This window comes from Cannabis sativa, chromosome 5 (genome assembly GCF_029168945.1).
Source record: "Cannabis sativa cultivar Pink pepper isolate KNU-18-1 chromosome 5, ASM2916894v1, whole genome shotgun sequence".
In the NCBI taxonomy this organism is placed as follows: domain Eukaryota; kingdom Viridiplantae; phylum Streptophyta; class Magnoliopsida; order Rosales; family Cannabaceae; genus Cannabis; species Cannabis sativa.
In genome coordinates, this window is record NC_083605.1 from 70864305 (window position 1) to 70892232 (window position 27928).

General features: G+C 30.5%; 2 protein-coding genes across 2 annotated transcripts; one reads left to right on the forward strand and one right to left on the reverse strand.

Annotated features, from left to right (window-relative positions):
• Positions 1–13183: 13183 nt before the first annotated feature.
• On the reverse strand, positions 13184–14450 carry LOC115715899 (protein LEAD-SENSITIVE 1). The gene is made up of 2 exons (XM_030644576.2): positions 14082–14450; positions 13184–13982 (listed from the first exon to the last, which is right to left on the reverse strand). The coding sequence occupies exons 1-2, from the start codon at positions 14173–14175 to the stop codon at positions 13396–13398; spliced, it is 681 nt and encodes a 226-aa protein (XP_030500436.2). The 5' UTR covers positions 14176–14450; the 3' UTR covers positions 13184–13395.
• A 7113-nt stretch (positions 14451–21563) lies between these two features.
• On the forward strand, positions 21564–27389 carry LOC115718042 (uncharacterized). The gene is made up of 4 exons (XM_061116646.1): positions 21564–22390; positions 22498–22685; positions 24760–25381; positions 26427–27389. The coding sequence occupies exons 1-4, from the start codon at positions 21791–21793 to the stop codon at positions 27237–27239; spliced, it is 2223 nt and encodes a 740-aa protein (XP_060972629.1). The 5' UTR covers positions 21564–21790; the 3' UTR covers positions 27240–27389.
• The last annotated feature ends 539 nt before the right edge of the window (positions 27390–27928 follow it).

Sequence of the window (27928 nt, forward strand, 5' to 3'; positions counted from 1 at the left end):
AGATGATAGAACACTTTTGGAATCAATAAAAAAATATCTCCTTTATTTGCTACTTTATTTTCAGATTTAGTCATTTTCTTAGAAAAATAGTATTTGTTTAAACAAACACTTTCTTATCTAATGACTATGGGATGCTCCACCCCGAATCACTTAGAATAGCTAACAAACATGCAAACCAGGGTTGGCAGTTCTAGCTTTTCTTAAGATTTCGATTAGGTCATCCATGAATCTAGTAATGATTTACATTAAGTATACAACCATTACATCATTCTGAAATTTTATTACCATAGAAGGATTTAGGCAACGACTAGTAACTAATCATCAATATGCAACTCGAATTTCTGGGGAGGTAAGTTTGGATATAATTCAAAATCAAATTAATGATCTTTGAACTGCATATCTACTAACTTTTTTCCACCCCTATCAGTTCGCAAGATCTTTAACCACTTACCTTCACCATTGCTAGAAATTCATGAAATTTTTCAAACATTTCAAATTTCTTTTGCATAAGGTAAAATCTAGAGTGATCGTTTTAAGAATACAACGAAAACTCATATCCACCCCTGAATGTACATCCATCTGCGAATGAGATGAAATTACTTTCAGTGGATATAGGCATATTAACTCTTTGCAGAGAATGATCTTGTCAAAACCACTATGAACAAGATACAAATGCCTTAGATTTATAAAATGTGGTTGTATCTTTTGATGACTTAAGTTACATCAAAGAGTTCTTAGAATAGTGCAAGTTGATTCTGGTCACAGAATACTAAACTCATACAGTTTAAATCCATTGAAAGAAAATGGTTATTAAACACTTGTGAAAGTGTAACTGTATAATTAGTAACTCTCTCTTGGACCACCACTACTAATCTAACTCTATGATTTGCCTATACAAGTAGGAGATATCTAAGATTGAGGATTTATATCATTTAGGGATAGAATTCCGGGAATATAATCATATGCGTCATCTAATTTCTTAAGAGAAAATAAGACTTTATATGATTTATAGACCATTCATCCAATGATATGTCGTTAAGCTAATTCGAAATGAATAAGCTAAGAGGAATTAGGATAATTTCGTTTTAAATAAGAATCCAACGATGCTCCGATTAGCGAGAGTCAAAGTAATCTTATTTATACAATCTTCTTGTTTCATATTGTAAAACATTAGTCTAAGGTGTCATCAATTGATGAACAACTAGATGTTGCATATACAATATTTATCTTTCGAGATCTAACACTATTATGTTAGTCTAATGGTGAAAATCCATTAGGGATTTATCTCATTAGAAAAACAAATCAAGTTAGACCAACAATGAAGATTCGAAATTAAACTACAATTTAATAACAGAAAATAACATGGTTCAATACAAATTCATACACAATTCAGAAATTATCAAGCATATCGCAAGTAGGAATGACAAGTGAAAATACTAAAACATACAATCCTAAATAATTTCCAAGGTTTTCAACAAACTGATATCAGTGTCCCGTTTAGGCGAGAGTCAAAGCTATCATTCATTGAATAGAGTTGTCAGCTCATCTAAAATGTCAAACATTCTAGCAACCTTTTATTCGATCAAGATGTGAATCCGCGTTGTCCCGTTTAGGCGAGAGTCAAGGCTATTCTATCTTATGAGCTTCCACCATTGTTTCATATTCTTGCAAGTCTTATATAGTCGCCACCATTAGGGTGATCGTAAACTATATAAAAAACTTACAAGATTACTTATCTTTCGAGATTAAACGGTGCTAACTTGCTAATGAACGTTCCTCCATTAGGGAGGATTACTCACTAAAACAATAGCTATGTAAAACCAACAACGGAGATCGAATATCCTTATAATAATAAAGCTCATTATTTTCTGAAGGGTTGTATTTTCTTCTAATATTTATTTTAATCCATTTATTTTAAATATATATTTATTTAATTAAAATTTCCAATTTAAAATGAAAAAATTCCAAATATAAATTTTAATTTAATATTTATAAATTATACTTAGATAGATAAATAATGTGAATTATTTCCATCTTAGTAATAATTTCCATAAATATTTAGAAAATTATTCAATTTAAGTTGTTTCAAAATTAATTTAAATTAATTTACAACTCAAATTTAATTTTCTATAAATATATATATTGCATTTTCGAAAATGCTTTAAGATAAAATAAAATAAATCCTGGAAAATTACTCTAATTTTATGTTGGCCCAAAATTAATAAAAATTAATTTTCAACAAAAAATATAATTTTCCTATTTAATTAAATATCTAAGAAAAATTTCAAATATTTAAGTATCATGATTAAAAAATCAACTTAAATATTAATTTAATATTTAATTAAATACACTAGAAAAATACTTCAACCAAAACAGATAAAATCTATCTAGACTTTCATAGACTAATTAATCCAATTTCTAATTATAATATATTTTAGTTCATTTATTTTAATTAATCATTAAATGAAAAAGTCACTGATTTAAGTTGGTCCAAAATTAAATAAATAATTTTCAACTTTAATCTATTTTTCAAATAAAATTCGAAATTTCTGCATTAAAGAAATGCAATTTCAAAATTTTGGGAAATGATTAATAAAATAAAATAAAATATATTTTGAAAATTATTCAAACTTAAGTTATTCTAAAATAAGATTCCAAACTTAAAATAATTTTCAACTTTAATTAAATAACATGAAAATAACAATATTAAAGTATCATGATGAAAATCAACTTAGATATTGAAATTTTCAATTTAATTAAATGTATTAAATTCAAGAAATAAATAATTAAGTAAAGAGGAAACTTAATTATTAATTCTAGTTTAATACTAGGAAAATATTCTAAACTTAGATTGTACCAAAATTAATTAAGAGACAATTAATTTCACAATCTATGATATTTTCCTATTTAATATTAGAAATAATAACTAGTACTAGAAATAACTATCTAGAATATATCATTGACTAAGTGTTTTTCTAAAATTAACTTTAAAATATTACAATGAAAAATAAATTTCATATATTTTAAAAGTTAATTATGTTGCTAATTCAATTTTAATTAGGTTAGACTAATATAATTAACCTAATACAATTATTTAAATAAGGCAAATGGGCCTTCACAATTGGGGTAGTTCATGTGAGGGGGAGCTGGGTTCAGTATGTTGTACCCACTTCTATGGCCCCCAACTCTCACACAAGGCCCAAAAGAGAGGAATTTAACCTTTAAATAAACAATTGTTATTCATTGAATAAGCCCAAATCTAATTAGACCTAAATAAATTTCCTTATGTCAAAATTTATTTTAGCAACCTAGTCCATTTACTTAGTAAAAACTTAAATGGGCTCCCTATATGTATCTAAGCCCAAAAGCAAACATATAGGCTCACACAGGTCAAATGATTTGGATGGACCCTATCATGTTACTAGGTTTACACAGATGAAAGAAGTACAAAATTTACCTGTTACAAATTATTTATAAGATCTATCGTCAATTGGACTATGATTAAAATCAGATCATTGGATCATGATCTGTCAACAAGTTAATCATAGCAATTTAGATCAGATAAATAATAGGTTTGTTAAAAAAATTTGAATAAACAATATAAATTAACAAACATTGTCCATGTAACAGATGTGAATCAAGATATTAATATAATTAAATTATTATTCTTAAACTAACCAAATAAAGGAAACTAATTTTAAAATATCTAAGTTTATTTGAATCAAATTAAATATCTAATAAGATCAATGATTTGAAAGGAAAGAATCTTCAATATCACTTTCAGATCTTATAATTTAATAAAATAAACCAATTTTAAAATAGATTTGGTTGAATAATAACTACCATAATTATATGTCAAAATATCTCAAATTAAGCAATATTCAAATCTCTACAAAAATATCTATGTTATTTAAATATTTAAGATATGATTTATAAATTTCTAATAAGAAAAAAATGATATAGATAGAAAAAATATCATTTTTAAACTTATAATTTACAAATAATTAAATATTTAACAAAATAACAAATTTTTGAATTTGAACAACATTATGGTAAGTATATCTATAAAAATATCTATGTTAATTTCAAATTTATTAATTATTTAATTTGCCATATAAGATAATTTTAATATAATATTTTAAATAAAAAGACAAAGTTATCTTTTAATTTAAAATATCTTAAATATTAAAATATCTAATCTTATAATTAAATAATAAATAAATATTAAAGAAGTTAACAAATTTTTAAATCTGACCATAATAAGAAATATTTAAAATTAGAAACATTCCAAAATAGAAATATTTAAAAATTGGAAAAATTCCAAATTGAAAATATTTAAAATTGGAAACATTTCAATTTAGAAATATTTTAATTTGGAAAAATAAATTTTGGGAAACAATCCCATGAAAAAATTGGATTTTTGGGGAAAAACCCCAAAAATCACAACTTTTTGGGAAATTGCCCAGGAGGCTGCACGTGCAGCCCAGGAAGGCTGCACGCAGCCTCCTACGCGCGCGGACAGGGACCAAGGCGCCGAGGAACGTCGGCGCTTGCAGGGTCGTCATGGGGCGGATTCAGGTTGCACACCCAGACTTACGCGCGCGGATGGGAAGGCTGATCCGAGGGTCTAGTGCGCATGAGCACCACCCTTGACAGCCTTGAATCCCGATTTTCCAAAATTCATATCTTTCTCAATTTTTATCGGAATCGAGTTCCGTAAAAAACAAAATTGCTTAATTTTTCACAAGGAATCCAAATAAAATATTTTCAAAAATTGAAAAAATATTTTTCATGGAAAACGAAACTGTACAACATCAACATTCATCAAACAACACATAAACCAACATGAAACCATCCAAATCAACACAGAACATGCAATCATCGTTTTAATTCATATTACATGAAAGTAAATCATTACCATGGCTCTGGTGCCAGTTGTTGGAAATTATTTTACCAGGATCTAGATTTACTAACAAGTATGTTGGATTAACAACCTAATATGAATTCTAAAACAATGAAAATAAACACATATAAAGTTAGAAAACCTTACAGTGGGTGCAGCGGAATAATATGACTCCTTCCGTTCAGATCTCTAGCCCTTGATTCCTTTCTGTAGCAGAGCATCACCAAGATCTGAACCTAGATCTTCTTTTCTCCTTCTTTGATGCAGAAATTCCATAGTCTTCCATACTATGATTGAGATACCACTTGATGTGTGTGGGCACTACTCATCTCACAAGGATTTCGAAATTTCTCTCTCTTTTCTCTCTTAATTTCGTGGCTGATCATATCAGATTGTGCAAGAGAAGAGAACAGGGTCTGCTATATATAGGGAGAAGGGAGAGCACAACTTTCCAAATAAAACAGTTTCCTCTTTTACTGTGTAATTGATTAACTGCCTTATTTAGTGTGATCCACCACTTTCCTATTATAGCTAGGCTTTGATTAGCAATTACATGACAATTAAAAAATAAAAATAATAATTGGGAAACACAAAGGGAGTGCTCGGCCATAGAGGGAAATGGGCCTCACTTGGATTTTGCAGTTTCCTCAATTTTATTTCTATTTCTCCAAAAATGCCATTTTTCCAATTCTAATCATTTAAATGCCAAAACTAATTATTTAATAACTAAAATAGATTATTAAATAATATTGTCATTTAAAATAATTATTAATTAGACATACAAAGTCTCTTAATTAATAATTAAACCTAGAAACCCTTTTCTTTACGATTTCATCCTTAAACTGTGAGAATTCATAAAGTAGACATAGTCTAACTTTTAGAATTATAATTGATTAATTAAAATCAATTAACTGAGTCTTACAAGCAGTATGGCCTCAACTAGTATGGGGACCATGGGTCTATATAACCGAGCTTCCAATAAGTCGAACTGAATTTACCAAGTAAATTCCCTAACTTATTAATTCCTCATTGAATCCACACTTAGAACTTGGAATTGCACTCTCAGTCATATAGAAATGCTCTATATGTTCCACGATATAGACACGTCATTAGTTATCCATTGTTATAACCCTAATGTGATCAATGATCCTATATATAGATGATTTACCTTTGTACGAGGATTAAATTACCGTAACACCCTACAATGTATTTTATCCTTAAAACACTTAACCCTGTATAAATGATATTTCACCTAAGTGAAATGAGATCTCCACCATTTATCTTCGTTTGGTTAAGCTCGAAGGAAATCATCCTTTACTTCTATTTGCCAAATAGAAGCTATAGATTCCATATTTATGTTAGCGCTCCCCCACTCAATTGTATTACCGTGTTCCCAAAATGTACGTATCACCCTGATACAAAACTGGGCTTAACTAACAAATCAAAGAACACGAGTAATACTCTTGAAATTGAGCCTAACCATATCAGGATTTCGATCATGTGATCTAGGATCAACTTATGATATTGAATTGAATAGATGTTTACAGTAAGTTTCAAAATCTAATTCAAAGTTCAATATCGGTCCATTCCAATGCATACTCCATGCATCCGATACTGGTAAACTTTGCCAATGTCCTGGAAAGGACATAACACTTTTCCAAGGTGTAAGAATACCTATCGCTGATTATACCATGTCAGTCTAAATCCAGTGTTCTGACAAATCAGGGAATCAACTTTTGAACATATAATAAAGATTATATTCCACTGTGCTGACAACACTATAATCTTTAACCAACTCATATGTTCTGGACTTAAAAAGAATTCATACATTATATACACATATAATCAATAAATAAATCATGTGAACCATGCAACATAAAATGTTATTTCTGATCTTTATTAATAAGTAAATCTGATTATATGAAATGAGTTTTATTTAGGGCATAAAACCCAACACTGACATCTGCTATGCAGTTGGAATCGTGAGCAGGTATCAGTCAAATCCAGGACGGGTACATTGGAATGCTGTTAAGTATATTTTGAAATACTTAAAGAGTACAAGAGATTATGTAGTAGTCTACAAGGGTTGTGCTTTAAATCCCTTAGGCTATACAGACTCAGATTTCCAGGGATGTCTTGAAGACAGGAAATCTACATCTGGGATGGTGTTTACTCTTGGGGGTGGAGCAGTGGTTTGGAGAAGTGCTAAACAAACTGCGATTTCGGATTCTACCATGGAGGCAGAATACATAGCTGCGGCTGAAGCAGCTAAAGAGGTTGTCTGGCTTAGGAAGTTCTTCACCAGTCTCGGTGTAGTTCCTGGAATGGAAAGGCCTCTAGTCCTGCTTTGTGATAACACTGGAGCTATAGCCAACAGTAAGGAACCTCGGAGCCACAAGAGAAGTAAGCATATAGAAAGAAAGTATCATATTATCAGAGAATATGTGGCAAGAGGGGATGTACTGGTGGAGAAAGTGGATACGCAGGATAACTTAGCTGATCCATTCACCAAAGTCTTGGCAGTAACTTCATTCGAAAAGCACCGTCAGAATTTAGGATTAATTGAAATGTACTGATTTGTTTTATATTAGTGCAAGTGGGAGTTTGTTGGGTTTTATGCCCTAAATAAAACTCTGTTTCAATGTAATCCAGATTATTCAATATCAATAAAGTAACAGAAGTATTTTTTCATTCATTTGTGTATGTTTTGGTTCACTTAATCAATTGTTTGTCTATTTGATTTATAAATTCATCCAAACCCCTTTTCACATACTTGATCATGTTTATTGTGTTGTCAACACAGTGGAAAGTAAACATGACTATGTGAATAAAGTATTCCTAGATTTATCAGAACACTGGGTTTTACTGATATGACAATCTACAACAGAGTTTACTTGCATTTGGAGAAATGTTATGTTCTTTCCAGAACATAGGTTAAAGTAAAGCTCAGGTTGGATGCATGGAGTATGCATTGGAATGGACCGATATTGAACTTTGAATTAGATTTTTGAAACTTACCGTAAATATCTATTCAATTCAATATCATAAGTTGATCCTAGATCACATGATCGAAATCCTGATATGGTTAGGCTCAATTTCAAGAGTATTATTTGTGTTCTTTGATTTGTTAGTTAAGCCTAATCTTTAGTCAGGGCAATACATACATTTTGGGAACACGGTAGTGCGATTGAGTGGGAGCGCTAACATAAATATGGAATCTATAGCTTCTATCTGGCGAATAGTAAGCAAAGGGTGATTTCTTTCAAGCTTAACCAAACGAGATAAATGATTGAGTACTCATTTCACTTAGTTGAAATATCATTTATACAGGGTTAAGTGTTTTAAGGATAAAATACATTGTAGGGTGTTACGGTAATTTAGTCCCTTTATAGTGTAAATCATCCATATAGAGGATCATTGATCACATTAGGGTTATAACAATGGATAACTAATGATGTGTCTATATGGTGGAACATATAGAACATTCTATATACTGAGAGTGCAATTCTGAGTTCTATGTGTGGATTCAACGAAGAATTAATAAGTCAGTGAATTTAAGTGGTAAATTCTAGATCTGCTTATTGGAAGCTCGGATATATAGACCCATGGTCCCCTCACTAGTTGAGATAATATTACTTGTAAGACTCATTTAATTGATTTTAATTAATCAATTAAAAATTCTCAAGATAGACTTGTCTATTTGAGAATTTATCACTTATTAAGGGCAAAACAGTAAATAGAGATTTTGAAGGACATATTTATTAATTAGGAAACTTTAATTAGTTTCATTATTAATAAAATAAATGACAATATATTATTTGATAATTAATTTTAATTATTAAATAATTAGATTTGACATTTATGTGGTTGAACAAAGGAATTGACAGTTTTTGACAAAACAGGAAACTATCAGTGTAGGAAAAGGAAAGTTGGAAAAGTGGCAAGCCTTGTTTCCACAATGCCTAGGCCGGCCACTTAAGCTTCCTTTTCTCTTTGATTTTTTTAATTTTAAATGTCAATCATAGCCCTTGGTGGTCTTCTATAAATAGAAGGCAAAGGCTTCAGAGTTGAAAAAAAATATACATCTGATACACAACATATTATGACAGAATTTTCTCTCTGAAAATTCTCTCTGAGCCGCCACCCTCTCTCTCTCTATTCCTTCACTGTTTCGAAATCTATAAGTGCTAGAGTAGTGCCCACACACATCAAGTAATACCTCAATCATAGTGAGGAAGGCTGTGTAGAATTCAGAAACAACAAAGAAGGACTATGGGGCTCAGATCTTGATTATACTCTGCTACAGAAAGGAATCAAGGGTTAGAAATCTGAGTGGGAGGAGACATATATTCCGCTGCACCCAATGTAAGATTTCTGATACTCTTATGTGTTTAATTTTCTATCGTTTTAGAATTTCATATTTAGGTTGTTAAATCAACATACTTGTGAGTAGATCTAAGTTCCTGGTAAAATAACTTCCAACACATATATGTTTTATTAATTTCGCATTTCATCCAATAATTATATATGCTGAATTATCATACATATATATTTCTATCATATACTTCTAAACTATAAATAAAGTATTTTTGCATTCTTTTTGATTTGTCTAAAAATACAAGGGGTGATTAATATCTTTTCCTAAGTTATTATTATTATTATTATTATTATTATTATTATTATTATTATTATTATTATTATTATTATTATTTTGAGTCAGCAATCAATCCTATATATTTATCTAATATATTTTTTTTTTTGACAAAGTGATTAGAATCACTCATGAATTTACGACGCTCACGTCCGCCACCGGCGCTGGAACCTCCTCGAACCAGGATAGCTCATCGTCTAACCGCAGAGCATGCTTTGCCAAGCCATGGGCTACTAAATTCTCAGAGCGAGCCACATGGGACAAAACTGGCCCCAGAAATTTAGACAATAAAGCTATAACATCTTGAAACAACGCTCCTAACTTGTTGAAATACATCTCCCCGTTATTGATAGCCATCACCAAAGCTAACGAATCTGAATAAACTGAAAACAAATCAGAAAACCAAAAAATTTTATTAGACAATTATCAATCCGATCAAAACACTCAAAACTCAAAAACTGAAAAATTAGATCCACATATAAAATACTATAACTGGCCAAAGGGAAACCCTTTGGCTAGTAGCAACTTAACTCTTGTATTTTACTTCATCATCATCTTAGGATTACTATCCCTTACTAAGACCCTAAAACCTAAAAAATTTTGATATGTAATCTAGTAATAACAAAAATCCTGCAATGCTCCCATCCATAGGATATCAAAAGTTTACTTTGAAAATTATCACAATAATAAAGTAAGCAACGAATAATGTACTTCAATAACCTTGATTATCAATTATTAGTGTAATTCAATACAATGAAACAAAATAACCTTGATTATTAAACATTAATGACCCATTTATTCCATAATCCTTCCCAAAATAGACAAAATCAACCATTTTAATTCATTATTAATGTCTCTATTTCTAAAATATTACAAATTCTTTTATTGTACTTATTCTAAAAAAACAATTTTTATACATATTTATTTATGGTAAAACTTGATTATAATCAATCTATATTGAATTGAAATTACTTAAAATAATCCAATTCAGTTATTATGACATAATTATTCCTATTTTAATTTCCAAATGACATGTTGTAAAACTTCCAAAAATTGTATCCTTTTAAGTTACCATAAAAACATTTATAAATGATACATTCCTATACGACATAGATTACAAACTAAATTTCATAAAATTTAACTTCCCAAATATATCTGACCGCAATAAAATCGCATTTGACAATTAGTGTTCCCACATTTTTTTATTACAATATCTTCGTATTTATTATTCTTCCAATTACTTGATTAATTTTAAGTAATAATATTAGAATCTGAATACTAAATTCCACCACTTTTTTTTTTGCTAATAATTCCTAAAAATATGAACCAACCATAGCTAAAAGCTATTATCGTTTAAACTAATCATCTTTAAACCTTATTTCACTTGAAAATATTTTTAAAATATCACTTTAAAATTTTCTTTACATCATACATTAACTTAAATAATCCTTATATTCCAACTAGTAAAATTTGTCTAGTGCATAACTTATTTACTTTGCAATTTTATTGTACCAACATTTTGTTATACTTTCAATACAAAAAGTGAAAATTTTAAACAAACTACCCTAAATAATTAGGGGCCAGCCATATAATAGGCGCTGTAGCCTTGTAAGGCGCCAAAGCCATAAAAATGGCGCAAATATAGAACAAACCAATAACAAAAAGATTACAATATATCCCATTATAACAACTCAACATTATAGAACAAAACCAAAAACAAACAACAAGATATATTCAACTAACCACCATTTCAGCAGTCAACCCAACACCAAACTGAACGAAATCACCCACGATGAAACTAAAATTAAAATTTTAACTCAAAACACTTCATCACACTAACATTCAAACAAAAGTACTAAAATCTAAATGTCTTTCACTTATTTTTTAAAAAAAAAAAAATCAGAATAAATCAACAACACAACTTAAAAAAGTTGAAAATATATAAAATCAAAATTAATTAACTTAAAAATAATTAAAACATAAATAGTAACTTGATATAATTAATATTACCTGTATAAATCAAATATTATATACCTAGCAAGAATAAGAAATAAATGCCCAAAATTAACACTATTAATTAAGTCATAAATAAAAATAATATATTGTATATAAAATAAAATAATTAAGAAGATTATATAAAATATAAAAAGGAAAATAGCAAAGGGCCAAAACAATACAAAAAAACGGTAATCAAGGCAAATGAGATATGTTAAGGCTCCACCATTTTGACCATAATTCTTATCACGATCGCAATTTATGCCATTTTATTCGCACCACCCGCTCAAAACGCATGCTTATATGAATTTCTAAAATAAAAAAATATAAAATAAAATAATCATAAATTATATTTGATTTGATTTTTTAATGATTATAACTCATTTATGAGACACAATATAATTATGACCATCGCGCAATTGCACAACTAATTTTATATGGTATTTATTATTTTAATTATTGTAAAACATTAAGACAAATAAATATTTCTACTTAAAAATAATAATTAATCATATGAATCATGATATCCATTTTTATCATTACAATTTAAAGTATAAATTTCACATCCACATAAATTATTAAAATTAATCCTCTTATTAAACATTTCATATAGAATAATTTTATCATTAACATTTAATATAAATCCCTCATTTATTAGTTTTCAAAAACAAATAATATTGTGGGATTTTTCATAAATATGGAAAAAACTAATGGAGCTTACTTTTGTATGGTAGAAATAAATAATACAAAAAAATATAAGAACATAAAATAAATAATAATTAATATATGAGAAACTAATTAACAAAAGATCCATAAATAAAATTGGTAAAATTTATAATAACAATTATCGCCAGAAAAGTCACCGCAGAAGTCATCGGTACCAAAACAGTTATCAGAAAAGTTATCAATACTAGAAAAATCATCGAAATTGTCATCGTCGTCAGAAAAGTCTAGAATTAGATATCTCATATATAAATTATAATAGAACCGGTTCTATAACATAATGAATAGAAAAAAATTAATAACACAAAATAACAAATATTATAAACTTTTATATGTCACCATATATGTATATTTTAAAGTCCAACCTTATTTTATAATAAATAATAATTAATTAATTATCATTAATACAAAACGAATTTAATGCAGAAAAAGAAAAGGAGTAAAATAACTCTAATTTTCATAGTTATATGAGTTATCAATCACATTGTTGTTTGAATGAAATTTCTTTTTAAACGATAATAAAATGAAGAGAGAATAGACTATTAAATTAAATTCTCTTTAGAAATTAAGAAAGGTGTGCAACCAATTAATGGTCACACCTACAAGCCTTACTTTTCTTCTTTTTTAAAAAAAATAAAAAAATTGACTAGAAAATATTAAAGGGAAATTTGAATTTTTATGCATTTTATAAGGGATAATTGATTAGGAGAACCAATAATTAGGATAATTTTAAAAATAGGAGACTTTTACAAAAACCCCTAAAATACCCTCCTCATAATTTCTAAACAAACTCTCTCTACCCACTTCGCCCTAACCGAATCGCGCGACCCCCACCTCCTACCACCAGACGACCCCCACCTCCGACCGAAACGACCGCCACCTCCAACGGATGAGAGTGTACTAGTGATATATACTTGATACCAAATCAAGTAAAACTTTTATTAATTGAAATTATAAGACTCATTCATACATACTTAGAAAATAAAACCCAAACTGTTCTTTATTTTACATATATATATGTATCTGAAACCCAATAACAAGCACACAAAAACAAAAATAAAAATCACATATACATTAATTTATGTAAATAGTATATAGTCTGATCCATCATCTGCTCTAATCATCATTCGTCTTGGTCTGACCCATCATCATCATCATCATCATCATTTTTCTTATTTATAAGACTCTCCTCGTTGAATCTGCGGATCTTATCATCTAGATAGCCTTTCAAAAGAGACTCGAAAATGGGTTTGGGAGAATGATGTTCCCCAGTGGGGAAAGTTTTACGAACATTCTGAATTGCATCTTTGAATGCATTTGCTTGCGTGCTCCTAGGAATGCCAGTAGTGCAGTAGAAAGCAAAGCACTCGCAGTTGTTCTCCACAAAGTCATACCCTCCAAACTCTTTATTATTCTTTAGCTCATCATTGGCGCGTTGAATCACCACCTCAGCCAAGTCGGGAGAGGCGGCGCTGCAAGTACCCGACCTTTTAACCATAGCCTCAGTTACCCCAACTTTGTATTCAAACCGAAAGAGTCTGTGGTGCTTTAGAAAGCAGTCCACACAGGTCTTCACTATACCTTTGTCCTCAATTCGGTTATATCCGCATTCTCCACACGACTTATTTCTCCCCAAAACGGTGCGTATGGGGTTGTGTTTCTTCTTTGATTTGCGGAAATGGATAACTCGGTCATTTCCCACGTATATTCCTGCAATAATAATCATAAAAATAGTGTATTAATTAATTACAATTTAAGTCATTATTAATATTATTTTTAAGTGGTAATTAATTACACATTAATTATTACCATGGTGAGAGAACGTGTGAGCTTTCCTGTAGCAGTAAATGTGATCCCCTTTCTTGAGCTCGCTTCGTTCAATCCTGTTTGAAAGTAACCCCATTATTATAGCTAGGATATATACCTCTCAATAAGATGAAACAGATGATGAGGAAAGAGTATTTGAGAGAAGAGGGGAAGACGAGGACAAATATATATACATATTGGTTTCTCTTTGGAGATTTGACTTAATCAACATAAGTTCTGTTTTTTTTTAAAGAAAAAAACATGACCCATCATCATTTATGAGCTTTAATTACAAACCGTGGTAAGCAAAACGTTTTTCTCTGTCCATGGGAGGGTGTTGGAATAGTCAACTCTCGACTCTTGCTTGCCTTTTTCCTGATCACCAATTAAGTACGGTAGTTTTGTTTTAATATTTTGTGAGACTCGATTTGATCCTTGTTCTTGATAGTATATTTCTTTCAACCATTGCTATTTATCATCATACACTTAATTATCATCATATTAGTCTAAGACATGAATATGTGAACGAGTTGATTTATATCAAAGCGGTAAACAATAAAACACACATAATTACGTGGTTCGGCAATTCGCCTACTTCACGAGCGGCAACTAATATTATTAATCTGAGTATAAAATATGCAGAATACAGAAACAGATTTTTTACTAATAATATCTCTCAAGTGTTTCGCAAAGTGTTTTCCCAGACTCATTAAAGTTTTTTTTTTTTTTTGAGAGAAGGAAATTCATTCATTCAAAGATAAAATATTTGGGTATCACAATTAGGGACCCCTCCCTAAACTCGAAATCAAGAAAATAATCATTAGTTCTAGTAGATTTTGCTAAGGCATCCGCCTCAGCATTATCCAGTCTATGTAAGTGGGCAAAATTACACCAAGAAAAGCGTTCCAACAAACTCCATATCTGAAAGGCCACAACCCTTGTTTTCCAGCAGGGTGGCATCAGTCGATTTCCGAGGGCCTTGATCAGCAGAAGAGCATCAGATGCAATTACAATAGAACGGAAGCCAGCTTGAATCCCCAACCGAATAGCCCAAAGGACTGCTAGAGCCTCAGCTTCCATAGCCGAACCAGCGGCCGCCTTCCTTGCAGACCACAACCACTTGTTGCTCCTTCTGTCCAGAGTTCCCACAGCAAGGCCAGCAACACCCTCCTTCCATGATGCATCCGTGACCATAAACCCCTAGGTTAAATTAGGAAATCGCCATACCTCATCCTTGGACTTCATCACCATGGTATCCTCCTGAGTTGGAACATTCAGACTTGAGAGTAAGTCTTCCATTCTCTGCAACATCTTACATCTAACACAAAGAATATCAACCACCTGACTTTTGAAAATGACCCCGTTCCTTGTAGACCATACGGTTTCAAAGAGACTCCCCACAAAGGTTAAGAAGCGCCACCTTTCTTCCCCAATGCAAAGATCCCCCGAATCACGAACAATATCTGTTAGACTCATATTCCTGTCGATCCCTACTCCCACTGGGAAAGGACCCGAGAACCATAAAGGCTCGGGCCAATGGGCAATCCCAAAAAAGATGTCTCGTTGATTCAACCGCATCACCACAAAGGACACAATCTTTTTCAGTGAGAACGACAAGCTTCTCCCTAACAGATAGACTCCCTCCTAACACTCTCCAGAGGATCATAGACACCCTTGGGTGAACTTTACTATCCCAGATTACCTTCCAAATTCTGTCTCCTTGGTCTTCCCCAAACTTCATAGCTTCCATGTAGGCACCTTTTGTTGAGAATCTCCCATCATTCACACTTTTCCATATTACCATATCTTCACAATCAACAGGTAATCGTTTTATCGTAGCAACCATGTCACCAACTTGTTGTCCAAACATTTCCTTCAAGAGCTCCATATTCCATTCATTGCCATTAGTTGATAAGTCCGCCACAGTTCGTAATAAGGGAAAGCGACTCCTAGCCCCTTGGAGAAGACTCCTAAAGTCGGCATAGCTCAACCACGGGATCCAAGGTTGTGTCCATAAGTCAATCAAATCCCCTTTTCCTGGTAAGGCAAGGGAAGCCGATCTTAGGATTGCTCTCGATTGGAGAATTGTTTTCCACAAAATGGAATCATTACCGCGGGGTTCTGTACTCCAGAAGAAAGTTTTGTTACAATATTTTTCCTTTAAACATTGAACCCACAACTAGACTCACTAAAGTGGTTCCCAAGATTTGGATATACAAATGCTCTCTCTCTAAGATTTCCCATTAAACCCAATTGTACCAATTGTTTTACACCCTGAATTCTTACACACCAAATTGCCTTTACTTCAAATTACTATAATGCTCTTTAAAGAGCTTTATATTTATAGAAGGAAAACCTCAACTCTCAGCCATATATAATAATGAGATGTAGTTCCAACCATATGTAACAAATGAGAGAGCATATAAGTCAATAGTTATTGCATAGCTTTATTGACAAATGTGACAAATAATAAGTTCCAACACACTTAAAAGTTGAACTATATATTTGTAACTTCAAGACAATTTGACTTTTGAGCCAAACCCAACAATCTCCACCTTGGTGAAAAAAATCAAACCAAAAATTACTTTCTCCACATGTGCCACAGGCACTCTAAGTCTAAGAGATGTTGATCAAGTTTAAATAGTGTTGAACTTGATCCCTGTAACCACCTTTCACAATGTATCCAGAAAAATTTTTGAAAGCTAGAAAGTCATTAATGTTTCATACAGTTATATGGCCTTAAGATTGAATTCTTTGTTCGTAAAGGCATCATATGCAGGAACACCCTTATACCACACTTGACTCAAATCATCAACTAGAGGAATTAAGTGCACATCAATATCATTACCAAGTTGTGAAGGGCCTGATATCAATAGTGTAAGCATAGTGAACTTTCTCTTCATTACGAACCAAGGCAGTAAATTATACATCACAAGCAAAACTGACTAGTAACTATACTTATTGCTAAAGGTAGTATGTGGGATAAAATTGTCTTCTAAAAATTTTCAACCCTATGTCGTCGATTATTTATTACTATGCTGAAAAAAAAACGCCTCTAAAGGCTTGTTTTGTAATAGTGATAATTTAGTAAACCTATTACAATTAAAGTAAATAGACTTCTCGGCATCCTCTACAAAATTTTAAAATTTTAATGGATCGACATTTGATTCAAATTGTTCATCTCCTATTTTTTTAAAATGTGATCCTCCTCATAATCTAAATTAACACCTTTAACCTTCTTAGACTTAGACGTTCCCTCACCCAGAACTCTAATTTTTCTCGTGGTGAGACCAAACCCTTATAACTCTTGTCTATTCAATTCCTAAATAAATGCTCTATTATCTTAGTAATACTCATACGCTGTATGTTCCACATTTAAGACAAGAACAAAGAACTAATTTAGAATTTTTCGCATTCTTTTGATAAAAGTCCATGAAATGGTCAACACTTTTCATATACTCTGCTGATAATCTATTCACACTACATCTAATTTCTATTAATTTTGAAACTTCTAAAAAAATAAAATTATATTCAATTATTTGGTTAAATGTGTAGTAATTAATTAGTTAAATTCAATACCACACATAGATAATTTTACCCTAATCTAACACTTTTCTTCTAATATTTATGCATCTTTAGTGAAATTTATCATAATTCTATCAAAATTTTGGCAGCATAACGACTATTATCGAACATTCTCAAAAATTTTAAACATGCAAAAAATAATAAACAATATCACAAAACAATACAAAACAAAACAAAATAATTAACAATACAAAAATTATCCACCCTATCCGATCGCAATATATGTATTTACAGAACCTACTTCACTACAGATGAATATTTAAGATATTCAAACTCATCTAACATGCAATTCTATCTATCTAACTGAAGTACAATTAATTGCAGAACCTACTTCACTACGGATGAAGTACAATTGGTTAAGAGGATTGGATGGTAATGTTGAGGTGATGGGTTCGATCCTTCTCCTTGTCACTTTTTTTTTTTTTTTTTTTTTAATTTAAGGGATTTTTGTTTTTTAAAAAATATATATGTATATATAATTTACATAATTAGTCATTAGTTTAAAATTGTAGAGATAATTAGGGCTCATTTTTTATTTATTTATTTAAGATAAGAATGTAATATTTTAAAATATTTTAGTGCATTACTCAAAACAAATATAATATAATATTTTTAATTTTTTTTTATTTTTTGCTCTATAAGGAGGTAATAAAGTTTTCTTATAAAAATAAAAATGCATTACCAACAAAAAAAGATAAATATTATGTTACATATATTTTTGATAAGGAGCACATATTATATTTAGTACAATATTTTTAAAAATTACTCTAATGTATAGTATATAGTAGTATTTTTAAGTACTAATGGATAAAATCAATAATTACACTAATAATAAATAAATCATTTATTTCAAAAAAATAATTATTGAGAATATTATAACTTAAAAATTTAATGACAACATTATAACTTAAATAAAAAGTATATTTATTAATTATTAGAGGAAATTAAACTACTTACATCTTTTAAATTGATGCCTTTAATTTTTACTCTCTCTTTTAAAATTATTATGTTTACCTCTTTTTTTAATCATTCTACCAATTTTACCCCTATTATTTCATAATAGTCTTCATTTTTCTCTAATCAAAATTTTACTCAAACTTTCCCACAATAAAGATGATATTATAATTAAATATTGCTTTAAGCTAGCAATTATGTGATGATTTATTATACGGAGATATAAAAGAGTTAAAATTGATATTGTGTCAAAATTTAAATAATATATATTTTAAATTTTTGTAAAAAGAAAAGGCCTCGTTTTAAATTCTGCCCTAGGCCTCTCAATACCTTGAGACGACCCTAACAATAATATACTGACAACGAGGAGATCACTCGGAGAACCACCAAAAAAAGAAGAGGACTTTATTGGACCAATGAGAAAATCATATAAGTCCTAAAAAAATTAAACATTAATAATTTAAAATAAATAATAATAATACAACTTTTCAAACACATTACATATACAATAATGAACATATAAAAAAAAAAATTATAAATTACTTCGATCTTGATTAAGAGTGATGGTATTTACTCTTCGAACTCACTTTCTTGGGTGATCTTCCTCTTGCCAAGTACACTTCTTTTCTTAAATTTTTTTCCAACTGTAATTCAAAATCCTTTAATTTAAGTGCAGTAAAAACATCTTCCAATGCAATAACATTCCTACCATACTTGATGGCTGCCTTAACTTCTTGATATGTGATTGGAAGTGATCTTAACAAGACGATGATCTCGCTTTCTTCATCAGCCTTGTAATTTTTGTTAGCGTGTTCATCAAACTGCTCGCACCACACTGCACCGCAAAAAAAAAAAAATATCAGGAATAAACTAAAAATACACACCATAAAAAATACACACGAATAAAAGAAATTGTGCAACAAAAAAATATTATGAAAATCACTTAAAAATAACTAAAACACAACATAAAAATAACAAAATAAATACACATATATACAACAAAAAAAAATTATCTGGAATAAACTAAAACACCATAACAAATATACATAAACTAAAAAACATCTAAAAAAAAACTGCACCCAAAAAACACATAAAAATAGTTATAAAACAATAAAAAGACAACTACAATACAATAGAAAATAACAAGACATCGACATCGTTGTAATATGCAAATCATTCATAAATTAACTTCGAATAAACTACAAAATATGTATAAAAAAAATACTACTTTTATTAATCATGTAAAATAAAGAAATATATAAAAGAAGTGCTCCTAATTTTTTTTAGCAAGAGAGAAAAAGAGTGTTAAAAGAAATGTGAGAAAACTTTTCTTATGTAAGTGAAAGAATTTTATTTTAGTAAAGTTCTAAAATAAATTAATTAAGATTCTCTTATAAAATTATAAAATGTGATTAATTAAATAAAAATAGTATGAAATAGTTAAAGTGTAGGTAGCAAGAAAATATAAAAGAAAAAAAAATATAGAATAAGTGCATGTAAGTTTTTTTTTAAAAAAAATAATAAAAATATTGTAAGAGTGAAAAAGCAAAAAAAAAAAAAAAGTGATGTAGAGATAATGAGAGCGTGAGAGGGAGAGAAAAAGAGAGGAAAAAAATTGGGATTATTTCAGAAATACACAAAAATAATAAAAAAATTTCAAAAATACGGTTTCACGGAATTTTATATATTTTTACAATTTTTTTGATTTTATTTACGGAAAATACGGTCTTTTTATGTTGTACTCTTAATTTGTTGTTGATTTTTTTGCTGTTTTCGTGTTATTTCTATGAAAACTCGTAAAAAATGTAAAAAAAAAAATTATTTAAACGTAAAGATGTTATTTTTTTTACAAAAAATAGTGCCTTATGTAATTATCTCCAAAAAATTACATAATAGAATAAAAATTTGAAAAAAAATTACAAAAATACTTCAATATGGATTTTTTTTTCATTTTTACTCTTTAAACTTTTTTTATTTACAAAAATACCTCTTCAATAAAAATAATAAATCGTTTTTTGATTGTTTAATAATTTATTTATAATTGTATCATAGTTGTCATGTGTTTATAATTCTGGTTATTTTGTGTTGTTTTATAATTTATTTATAGTTGTTGTGAGATTAATTTTTTATTATTTTTAATTGTTTCTTTCACTTTTACTGAGTAAAATGTATTTCGTAATTTTAAAACTTTACAAGCGTATTTTTAAAATAAAAAAATTTAGACCGTAAAATTATAAATAAAATATAATAAAAGAGCATATTTAAAAATTTCCCCCAAAAAAAAAAGAAAGAAGTGAGCAATTAACTAACATTGCTCGTAAAATATTAACTCATTTTACTACAAACCATGCTAACATGCGTCAATTGTTCACAATAATTTCAAGTTCAACACTAAAAAAAGTCAAATAATAAAAAAATTTGCTCTTAAAATATTAACTCATTTTCCTACAAAGCCCATGCTAACATGCGCCAACTGTTCACAAGTCTTCTTCTATTAATAGCCAAAAAATTCAAATAAGAAGAAAACGTAATTCACAAGAAGCAACGCTTATAGACTTGTGAGGATGACTTGACCTTATACCATTTTTTTCCCTACACTTATAAATTTTCCTATACGATAATGATTGGATGAAACATCTTTCTAAATGTTTGTATAAATGTTAGTTTTATTGAACCAAAGTTATAGTTATACACATGTGGATGTGGTTTATTATGAATTAATCCAAACATATGTGAATTAATTGCTTCTAGATTCATGAACAAAAAGACTTGAACAGACTGACCAAAGACAGAGTCATAAAATTAAGCTAAATGTTAATGTTTACCAATTCAAATTACATCTCATATTTGGTGTCTTCATCACCTTGATTTCAATATATACTTTTAAACTCCATACTATTCTCTCTAGTTCCTGCTTCCTGGAATATTTATAAACAAAAGTACACATAGTTTGTTCACTTCAAAATTATATAAATATATAGTTAAAGGAATGTTTATTTCATTAATAAGTCCTTGAATATTTCATATATTTCAGTACTTCCTTCAATTTGTAGACTTTTAGGCTCTTGTGTCTGTCTATATCTTTTTAATTCTCAATATTATATATAATTTGTAGTGAAGAATCAAAGTTGGAAAGTTACCAATAACCAATAATATATAATTTAGTTTGCATAATGGACAAGAAGTTGATAAAGGCAGCTGAAGAAGGAGATATCAATGTCTTGTACTCAGTCATTGGAGAGTGTTCACAAGTTTTACAAAGCTTTGATGAAGAGCTCTTATTCATTGATAACCCTTTACACATAGCTGCATTTGAAGGCCACATACATTTTGCCATGGAAATCATGAGACTAAAACCATCCTTAGCTAGAAAGCTAAACCAAGATCAATTTAGCCCTTTGCACTTGGCCTTACAAAATGGAAAATCCCGAATGGTGCTTCGGCTTATTGATATCAATCGAGACCTTGTTCGTGTACAAGGAAGGGAAAGCATAACCCCTTTGCACCATGTAGCTATAGAAGGAGATTTGGAACTCTTGATTGCTTTCTTATCAGCTTGTCCGAAATCCTTCCAAGATGTCACGATTCGGAATGAGACTGTTCTGCATATTGCTTTGAAAAATGACAAAGTTGAAGCCTTTGAGATCCTTCTTAGATGGCTTACAGAAGTATGCTATGAGGAAGTGTATAGGTTTGAGAAGAAGATTTTGAACTGGAGAGATGAGGATGGTAACACTCTGCTTCACATTGCAGCATCAAAAAATCAAAGCCAGGTTAGCTCTCTTCACATGATACCAAGAATAATATTGTTTATTTTTTTTACTGCAATGTGAATGATTCATTCTACTATACTTAGCTATTTGGTTTACCTATTATGAAGGTGATAAAATGGCTAGTAAAGTCAAAAGTAGATGTTAACTCCAAGAACATGGTTGGTTTAACTGCCTTGGATATCTTAGAGAATGAAAGCAAGTTTGAGAGCATAGAAATTAGACATATGCTACATGCTGCTGGAGCTATGACAGGAGCCTATTTTCAAACTGAATATGCATCTAAAATCTACTTAAGGTTAGATTACACAACTTGTATAGTTATGCTATTCATTTCAAGATTAAAAAACAGAACGTTCTAGTTGAGATGAGAACTATAATCTATCTCTAGAGATGGTTAGTGTTGCATTCCACTTTTGGTGTCACTACTATTTTCATGAATAAGAACATTATCATTAGTATGAAGGGATATTTGTGGTAAAAGTAATTGTTGGGATTCTAACTTGAATTCCCACACAACTCACAATGCAAATCAAAGAGATTAATGCGGAATGAGAATGAAAAATATAATGACAGAAAACAGGGTAGAGCAAAGTAGAGATCAAACACAGAATCTTTTGGCAAGGTTCACCCCAATCTTGAATAGTTACAAAGTTGTAGGAGATTTCATGTCACATTCTTTGACAGATAATCTCTATAATCTCTCTTTTAAAATCTGTTTCTCTTCACTTTCTTGCATAGAACACGGAAAGCTAAGAAGTTGTTTGGCTTTACAGTTTAAAAACTGTTTTCTGTTTTTTAAAACTGAAAACAGTTTTTAAAAACTAATAAGGGTTGTTTGGTAAAAAATTTTAAAAACAGTTTTTTAAAATTTGAGTTTTAAAAAACTAAAAAACAGAAAACATCAAAATGTTGTTTTCAATTTTCAAAAACATTTTCTTTTTGTCTAACATATTATATTTTATATTTTGCTCACATACTCGGATCCTAGATCCGAAACCATACCCAAACTTGGATCCGGATGGGTTAATGTCATGGTATGGTGTTAAAATATTGATTTTTTTTCCTAAGAAAAAAATCTAAAAATAGTTTTTAAAAGTTTGTGCCAAACACATTTAAATTTTTAAAATAACAAAAAGTTGTTTTCTATTCTCACTTTTAAAAACACAATTTTAAAAACTGAAAACTGAAAACACAGCCAAACAAGCTCTAACTTTCTTGCTTATTTCTCTCTTTCTCTCTAACACTCTTGAGCTTCTCACTCTAACTTGAGGAGAACTCTTGCTCCATTGAAGAGTACTCTTTCTCTTGTTTGCCTTGTGTTCATGAGGGTATTTATAGATGGTGAAGATGAAAACTTAAGTCGGTGCTTGTAACTGAAAAATAGTTAAGTTTGTTACCCCTTGACAAACTCCTTTAACAGAGATCTCCACGTCAACACTTACAAAGATACTTTCCGGATGTGGAACACACTTCCTGGACTAAGCGTGGAAGGATGAGAAGAAGCTTCCTTGAAGCTTACATTTGGGAACAGCTAGTCTTCCAGGACTCCCTTTCGTGGAGAACGACTAACTTTCCTGAAGCCTCCCAAGAACAGCTAGCCTTCTAGGACTCCCTTTTTTGGCAAACGACTAACTTCCCTGAAGCCTCCATCCTAGAACAGCTAGCCTTCCAGGACTCCCTTTCCTGGAAGAAGACTAGCTTCCCTGAAGCTTCCATCCAGAGTAGACAAATTGACCTTCCTGGAACTTCCTTCCAAATAACATCCAACTTCCACAAAGCAGCTTCCAGGAAACTTATGTTTCAGAGATTCTAAGTATAATGACTTTTCTTATAATGAAGTTCAAACTAAAAGTAATCAAGTTTCAAAAACCTAACTACCTATATTATTTTATTTTGCGGCAAAAGTACCTAAGTTGTTAAGTTTGTAGCACTTAAATAGTTGAGTTACTTTTTAGTGGTGAAAGTGCCTAAGAAATTAAGTTTGTAACGCTCAAATACTTAAGTTATTGTTTTTCTACAAGGAAAGCAACCAATTTATAAAGAAAGTACCCAAGCTAATATTTTGGTGCTTAAGTTATATAGTTAGACTTAAGCACCAAAAGTATGACTTGGGTACCTAAGTGCTTTTTGCCGCTAAGAAAATAACTTAGGTATACTTAAATGTTACAAACCAAATAATTTAAGTATTTTCGCTCCTAAAAATAACTTAGATATTTAAGTGCTACACATCTAATAACTTTAGTATTTTCTCCACAAATATTCTTATTATGAAATAAATTTTTCTTTGTTGCATTGTCATGAACATAATAGAGTTACATATTGACTGTTACCATACATCTATAATATTCAACTGACTAATTCTATTTTAGTGATAGGACAGATCAGAGGTTGAAAAAAGCAGCTCAAGAGGGAGATATGGATGCCTTTTATGATTTGATAAATGAGGATCCATGTATCTTAGATCGCATTGATCAAATACCATTCATTGATACTCCTATGCACATAGCTGCATCAGCAGGACATAGCCATTTTTCCATAGAGATGATGAGATTAAAGCCAACATTTTCATGGAAGCAAAACCAGCATGGCTTCAGCCCAATGCACCTTGCTTTACATAACAACAAATTCCAGACAGCACTTGAACTGTTAGCTATAGACAGAAACCTTGTTCGCGTCAAGGGAAGGGAAGCTAAGACTCCCTTGCATTATGTAGCTGAAACAGGCAATGTTTTTCTTTTGGCTGAATTTTTGGCTAGCTGTCCAGAATCGATACAAGACTTGACTATTCGAAAAGAAGCTGCTCTTCATGTTGCTGTAAAGAATGACCAGTGTCAAGCTCTTGAAGTCTTATTAGGATGGCTTCAGCTTGTTGGTATGGAAATGATTCTTCAATGGACTGATGATGAAGGCAATACTGCTTTGCACATTGCTACATACAGAAATCAATCTCAGGCAAGTAATTATTCTCTCAATTTTATTGTGCTAAAGGTAAATTAATTAACTTAGGTTACATTTGGTTGGAAGGAATGAGAATAGAATGGAATGATATATAAAATGCATAAACAAAAAATATATTTTGCATTAGAATAGTCTATCATTTCATTTCAAAATTGAATAGTCTTCCACCAAAATGGTATTTTAATACTTTAAAGGGAATCGCTAAAAGACACCACTGGTGCCTAGCACCTTTCTCGGTGTCATACCGTTCTTAGTGTAATTAAGTATCGGGTCTCATATAATTTAAAAAAATAACTTTTAGGAAATATCGCTAACCAATCGTGGGGCACCACCTATAGAAGTTGTTGGTAACACTGGTTCCATTTTATTATCTCCAACCAAACGCAACCCTAGTTTTCGTGGATTAATGATTATGCTAGTGTGTTTAAAAATAATTAGAACAAAGACTCATCATAAATTGTTTGAAGAACTTTTAATGTTGAAAACAAAAGTTAAACTGTTAAAAGGTAAGTATAGTCCATATTTCACAAGGTGTTTGTCATAGAGATCAGAAGTAGGAAGCTCTCTAGTTTTCCATAAAATGTAAAAAGAAAACAATGCTAGTCTGAACATATAGAAAGCAAATCTATTTAGTGTTAGGGTTTATAAAACACTTAAGAAATATATAAATCACAGATCTAAACATATTCATAAAGTGCTTTAATATAAAAAACCCTAAATCATAAATCTATAAAGCCTTTGCTAAATTAAAGAAGAAGATGATGATAAAAGATCAGCGGAAGCACTAACCTGAAGCCATTGTTGGAGATTGCAGAGAAGGTTTTGATCTTCCAAGAATACACTATTTTCTAGAGTATTTTCTCTGATGGGGAAGGAGAGAATACAGAAACCCTAGTGTTTCTTGGGGACCACTACCTATTTATAGACTCATCTTAGAATGAGTTTTGGGTATTTATAATTTGGCCCCTCAACAAATTATAAATTAACTTATGGTATCTACACATTAATTCCATGACACTTTAATACCCTTTTGATACCCATAACATAATTGGTCACTTAATTTTGTATCACACTTTATAATAGCATATACATTATACATATGTGCCCACATAGGATTTTTAATCCAACATTTAGTTGTTCTTGTTTTCCCTTGTTCCATTCCAACATTACACATCATGACTGTTTCAACTATGATTCTTCATTCTTAACAATACAGATGGTCAAATTACTAATAAATAGGATTGACATAAACGCGAAGAATTTCAAGGACTTGACAGCTCTGGACATTTCCGAACAACCAATGTGCGACGCAAACATAAAGAATCTGCTACACCAAAGTGGAGCTTTAGGAGCTTCTTCACTTCCTAGAGTGACAATCTTAGCAGAATTCTTAACCACAAAGATGTCAACACTTGAAAAGTTGATAACAACCACTTACCTCAGAAAATCTTGTATGTCAAATGAAAATAGAAATGCCCTTCTAGTGGTAGCTGTATTGACAGCAACAACAACTTTCCAAGCAGTGCTAAGCCCACCAGGTGGAATTATTAGGCATAGTAACTCCCTCTTTGATTTCCAATACATGGCACCATGGTTTTGTTTCTTGGCTTTTAACACAGTGGCTTTCCTCACATCAATGTCTGAGATATGGTTTCACCTTCCTAGAGGCTTTTACTTCTTACTAAAGCTTGTTATGCCTCTGTTGCTATGCTATATGCTATCGTTGAGCCTCACAATGCCAGTGTCAAGAGCCACACCATATTACATGATTCTGTTGCTTTTGTCACAATGGAAAGCAGTGGCAAGGACTATCCTTTACAAAAGGTCTTTGGAAGTTAAACTTCATTTGTTGAAACATTGCCCCAACTTGTATAGAGAATTGAAATTTTAAACAACTTACACTATTGAGATTATGAGGCAAAAGGAGGGATGTAGGGCCGGCCTTGAGCTAAAACAGGTTAAGCCTGCACCTAGACTCACCCAACCTAGAGGCCAACAAAAATAATTGTATAAATTTATAAAAAAAAAATAGTAATTTTGAGAAATTACCCCATATACTATTTTTTAACTTTTTTTAAAAAAATTTACGGTTTCGGTTGCTGCGATGGTTGCTCCAGTAGTTTTTATGTGAATTTTAGTTGCGATTTAAATTACTTCGTTGGTTGCTATGTAAATTTTCGTATATAAAAAAAAATCTATTTTGAAGTGTAAAAATAAAAAATGCTAATTAGTAATTCCCCCCCCCCCCCCCCGAACTTTGACATGTACTAAATCGTGCCCTTGAATTTTTTTGGCCGTTAAAAATTCTCCCTAAACTATTGAGATTGTTACATTTAAGGACTTTTGTCTAATTTTAGTAAAAAAAATCTAACATGGATGAAAGTTCAAGGGGCATGATTTAGTACATATCAAAGTTTGAGGGGCATGATTTGGTAGATATCAAAGTCTGGGGAACATGGTTTAGTACATAAACAATCACTGAAACAGTAAAATTGAATGAAATTAGACAAAAGTTTTTAAATTTAACAATCTCAATAGTTCAGGGGGAATTTCTAACGACCAAAAAAGTTCAGGGGGCAT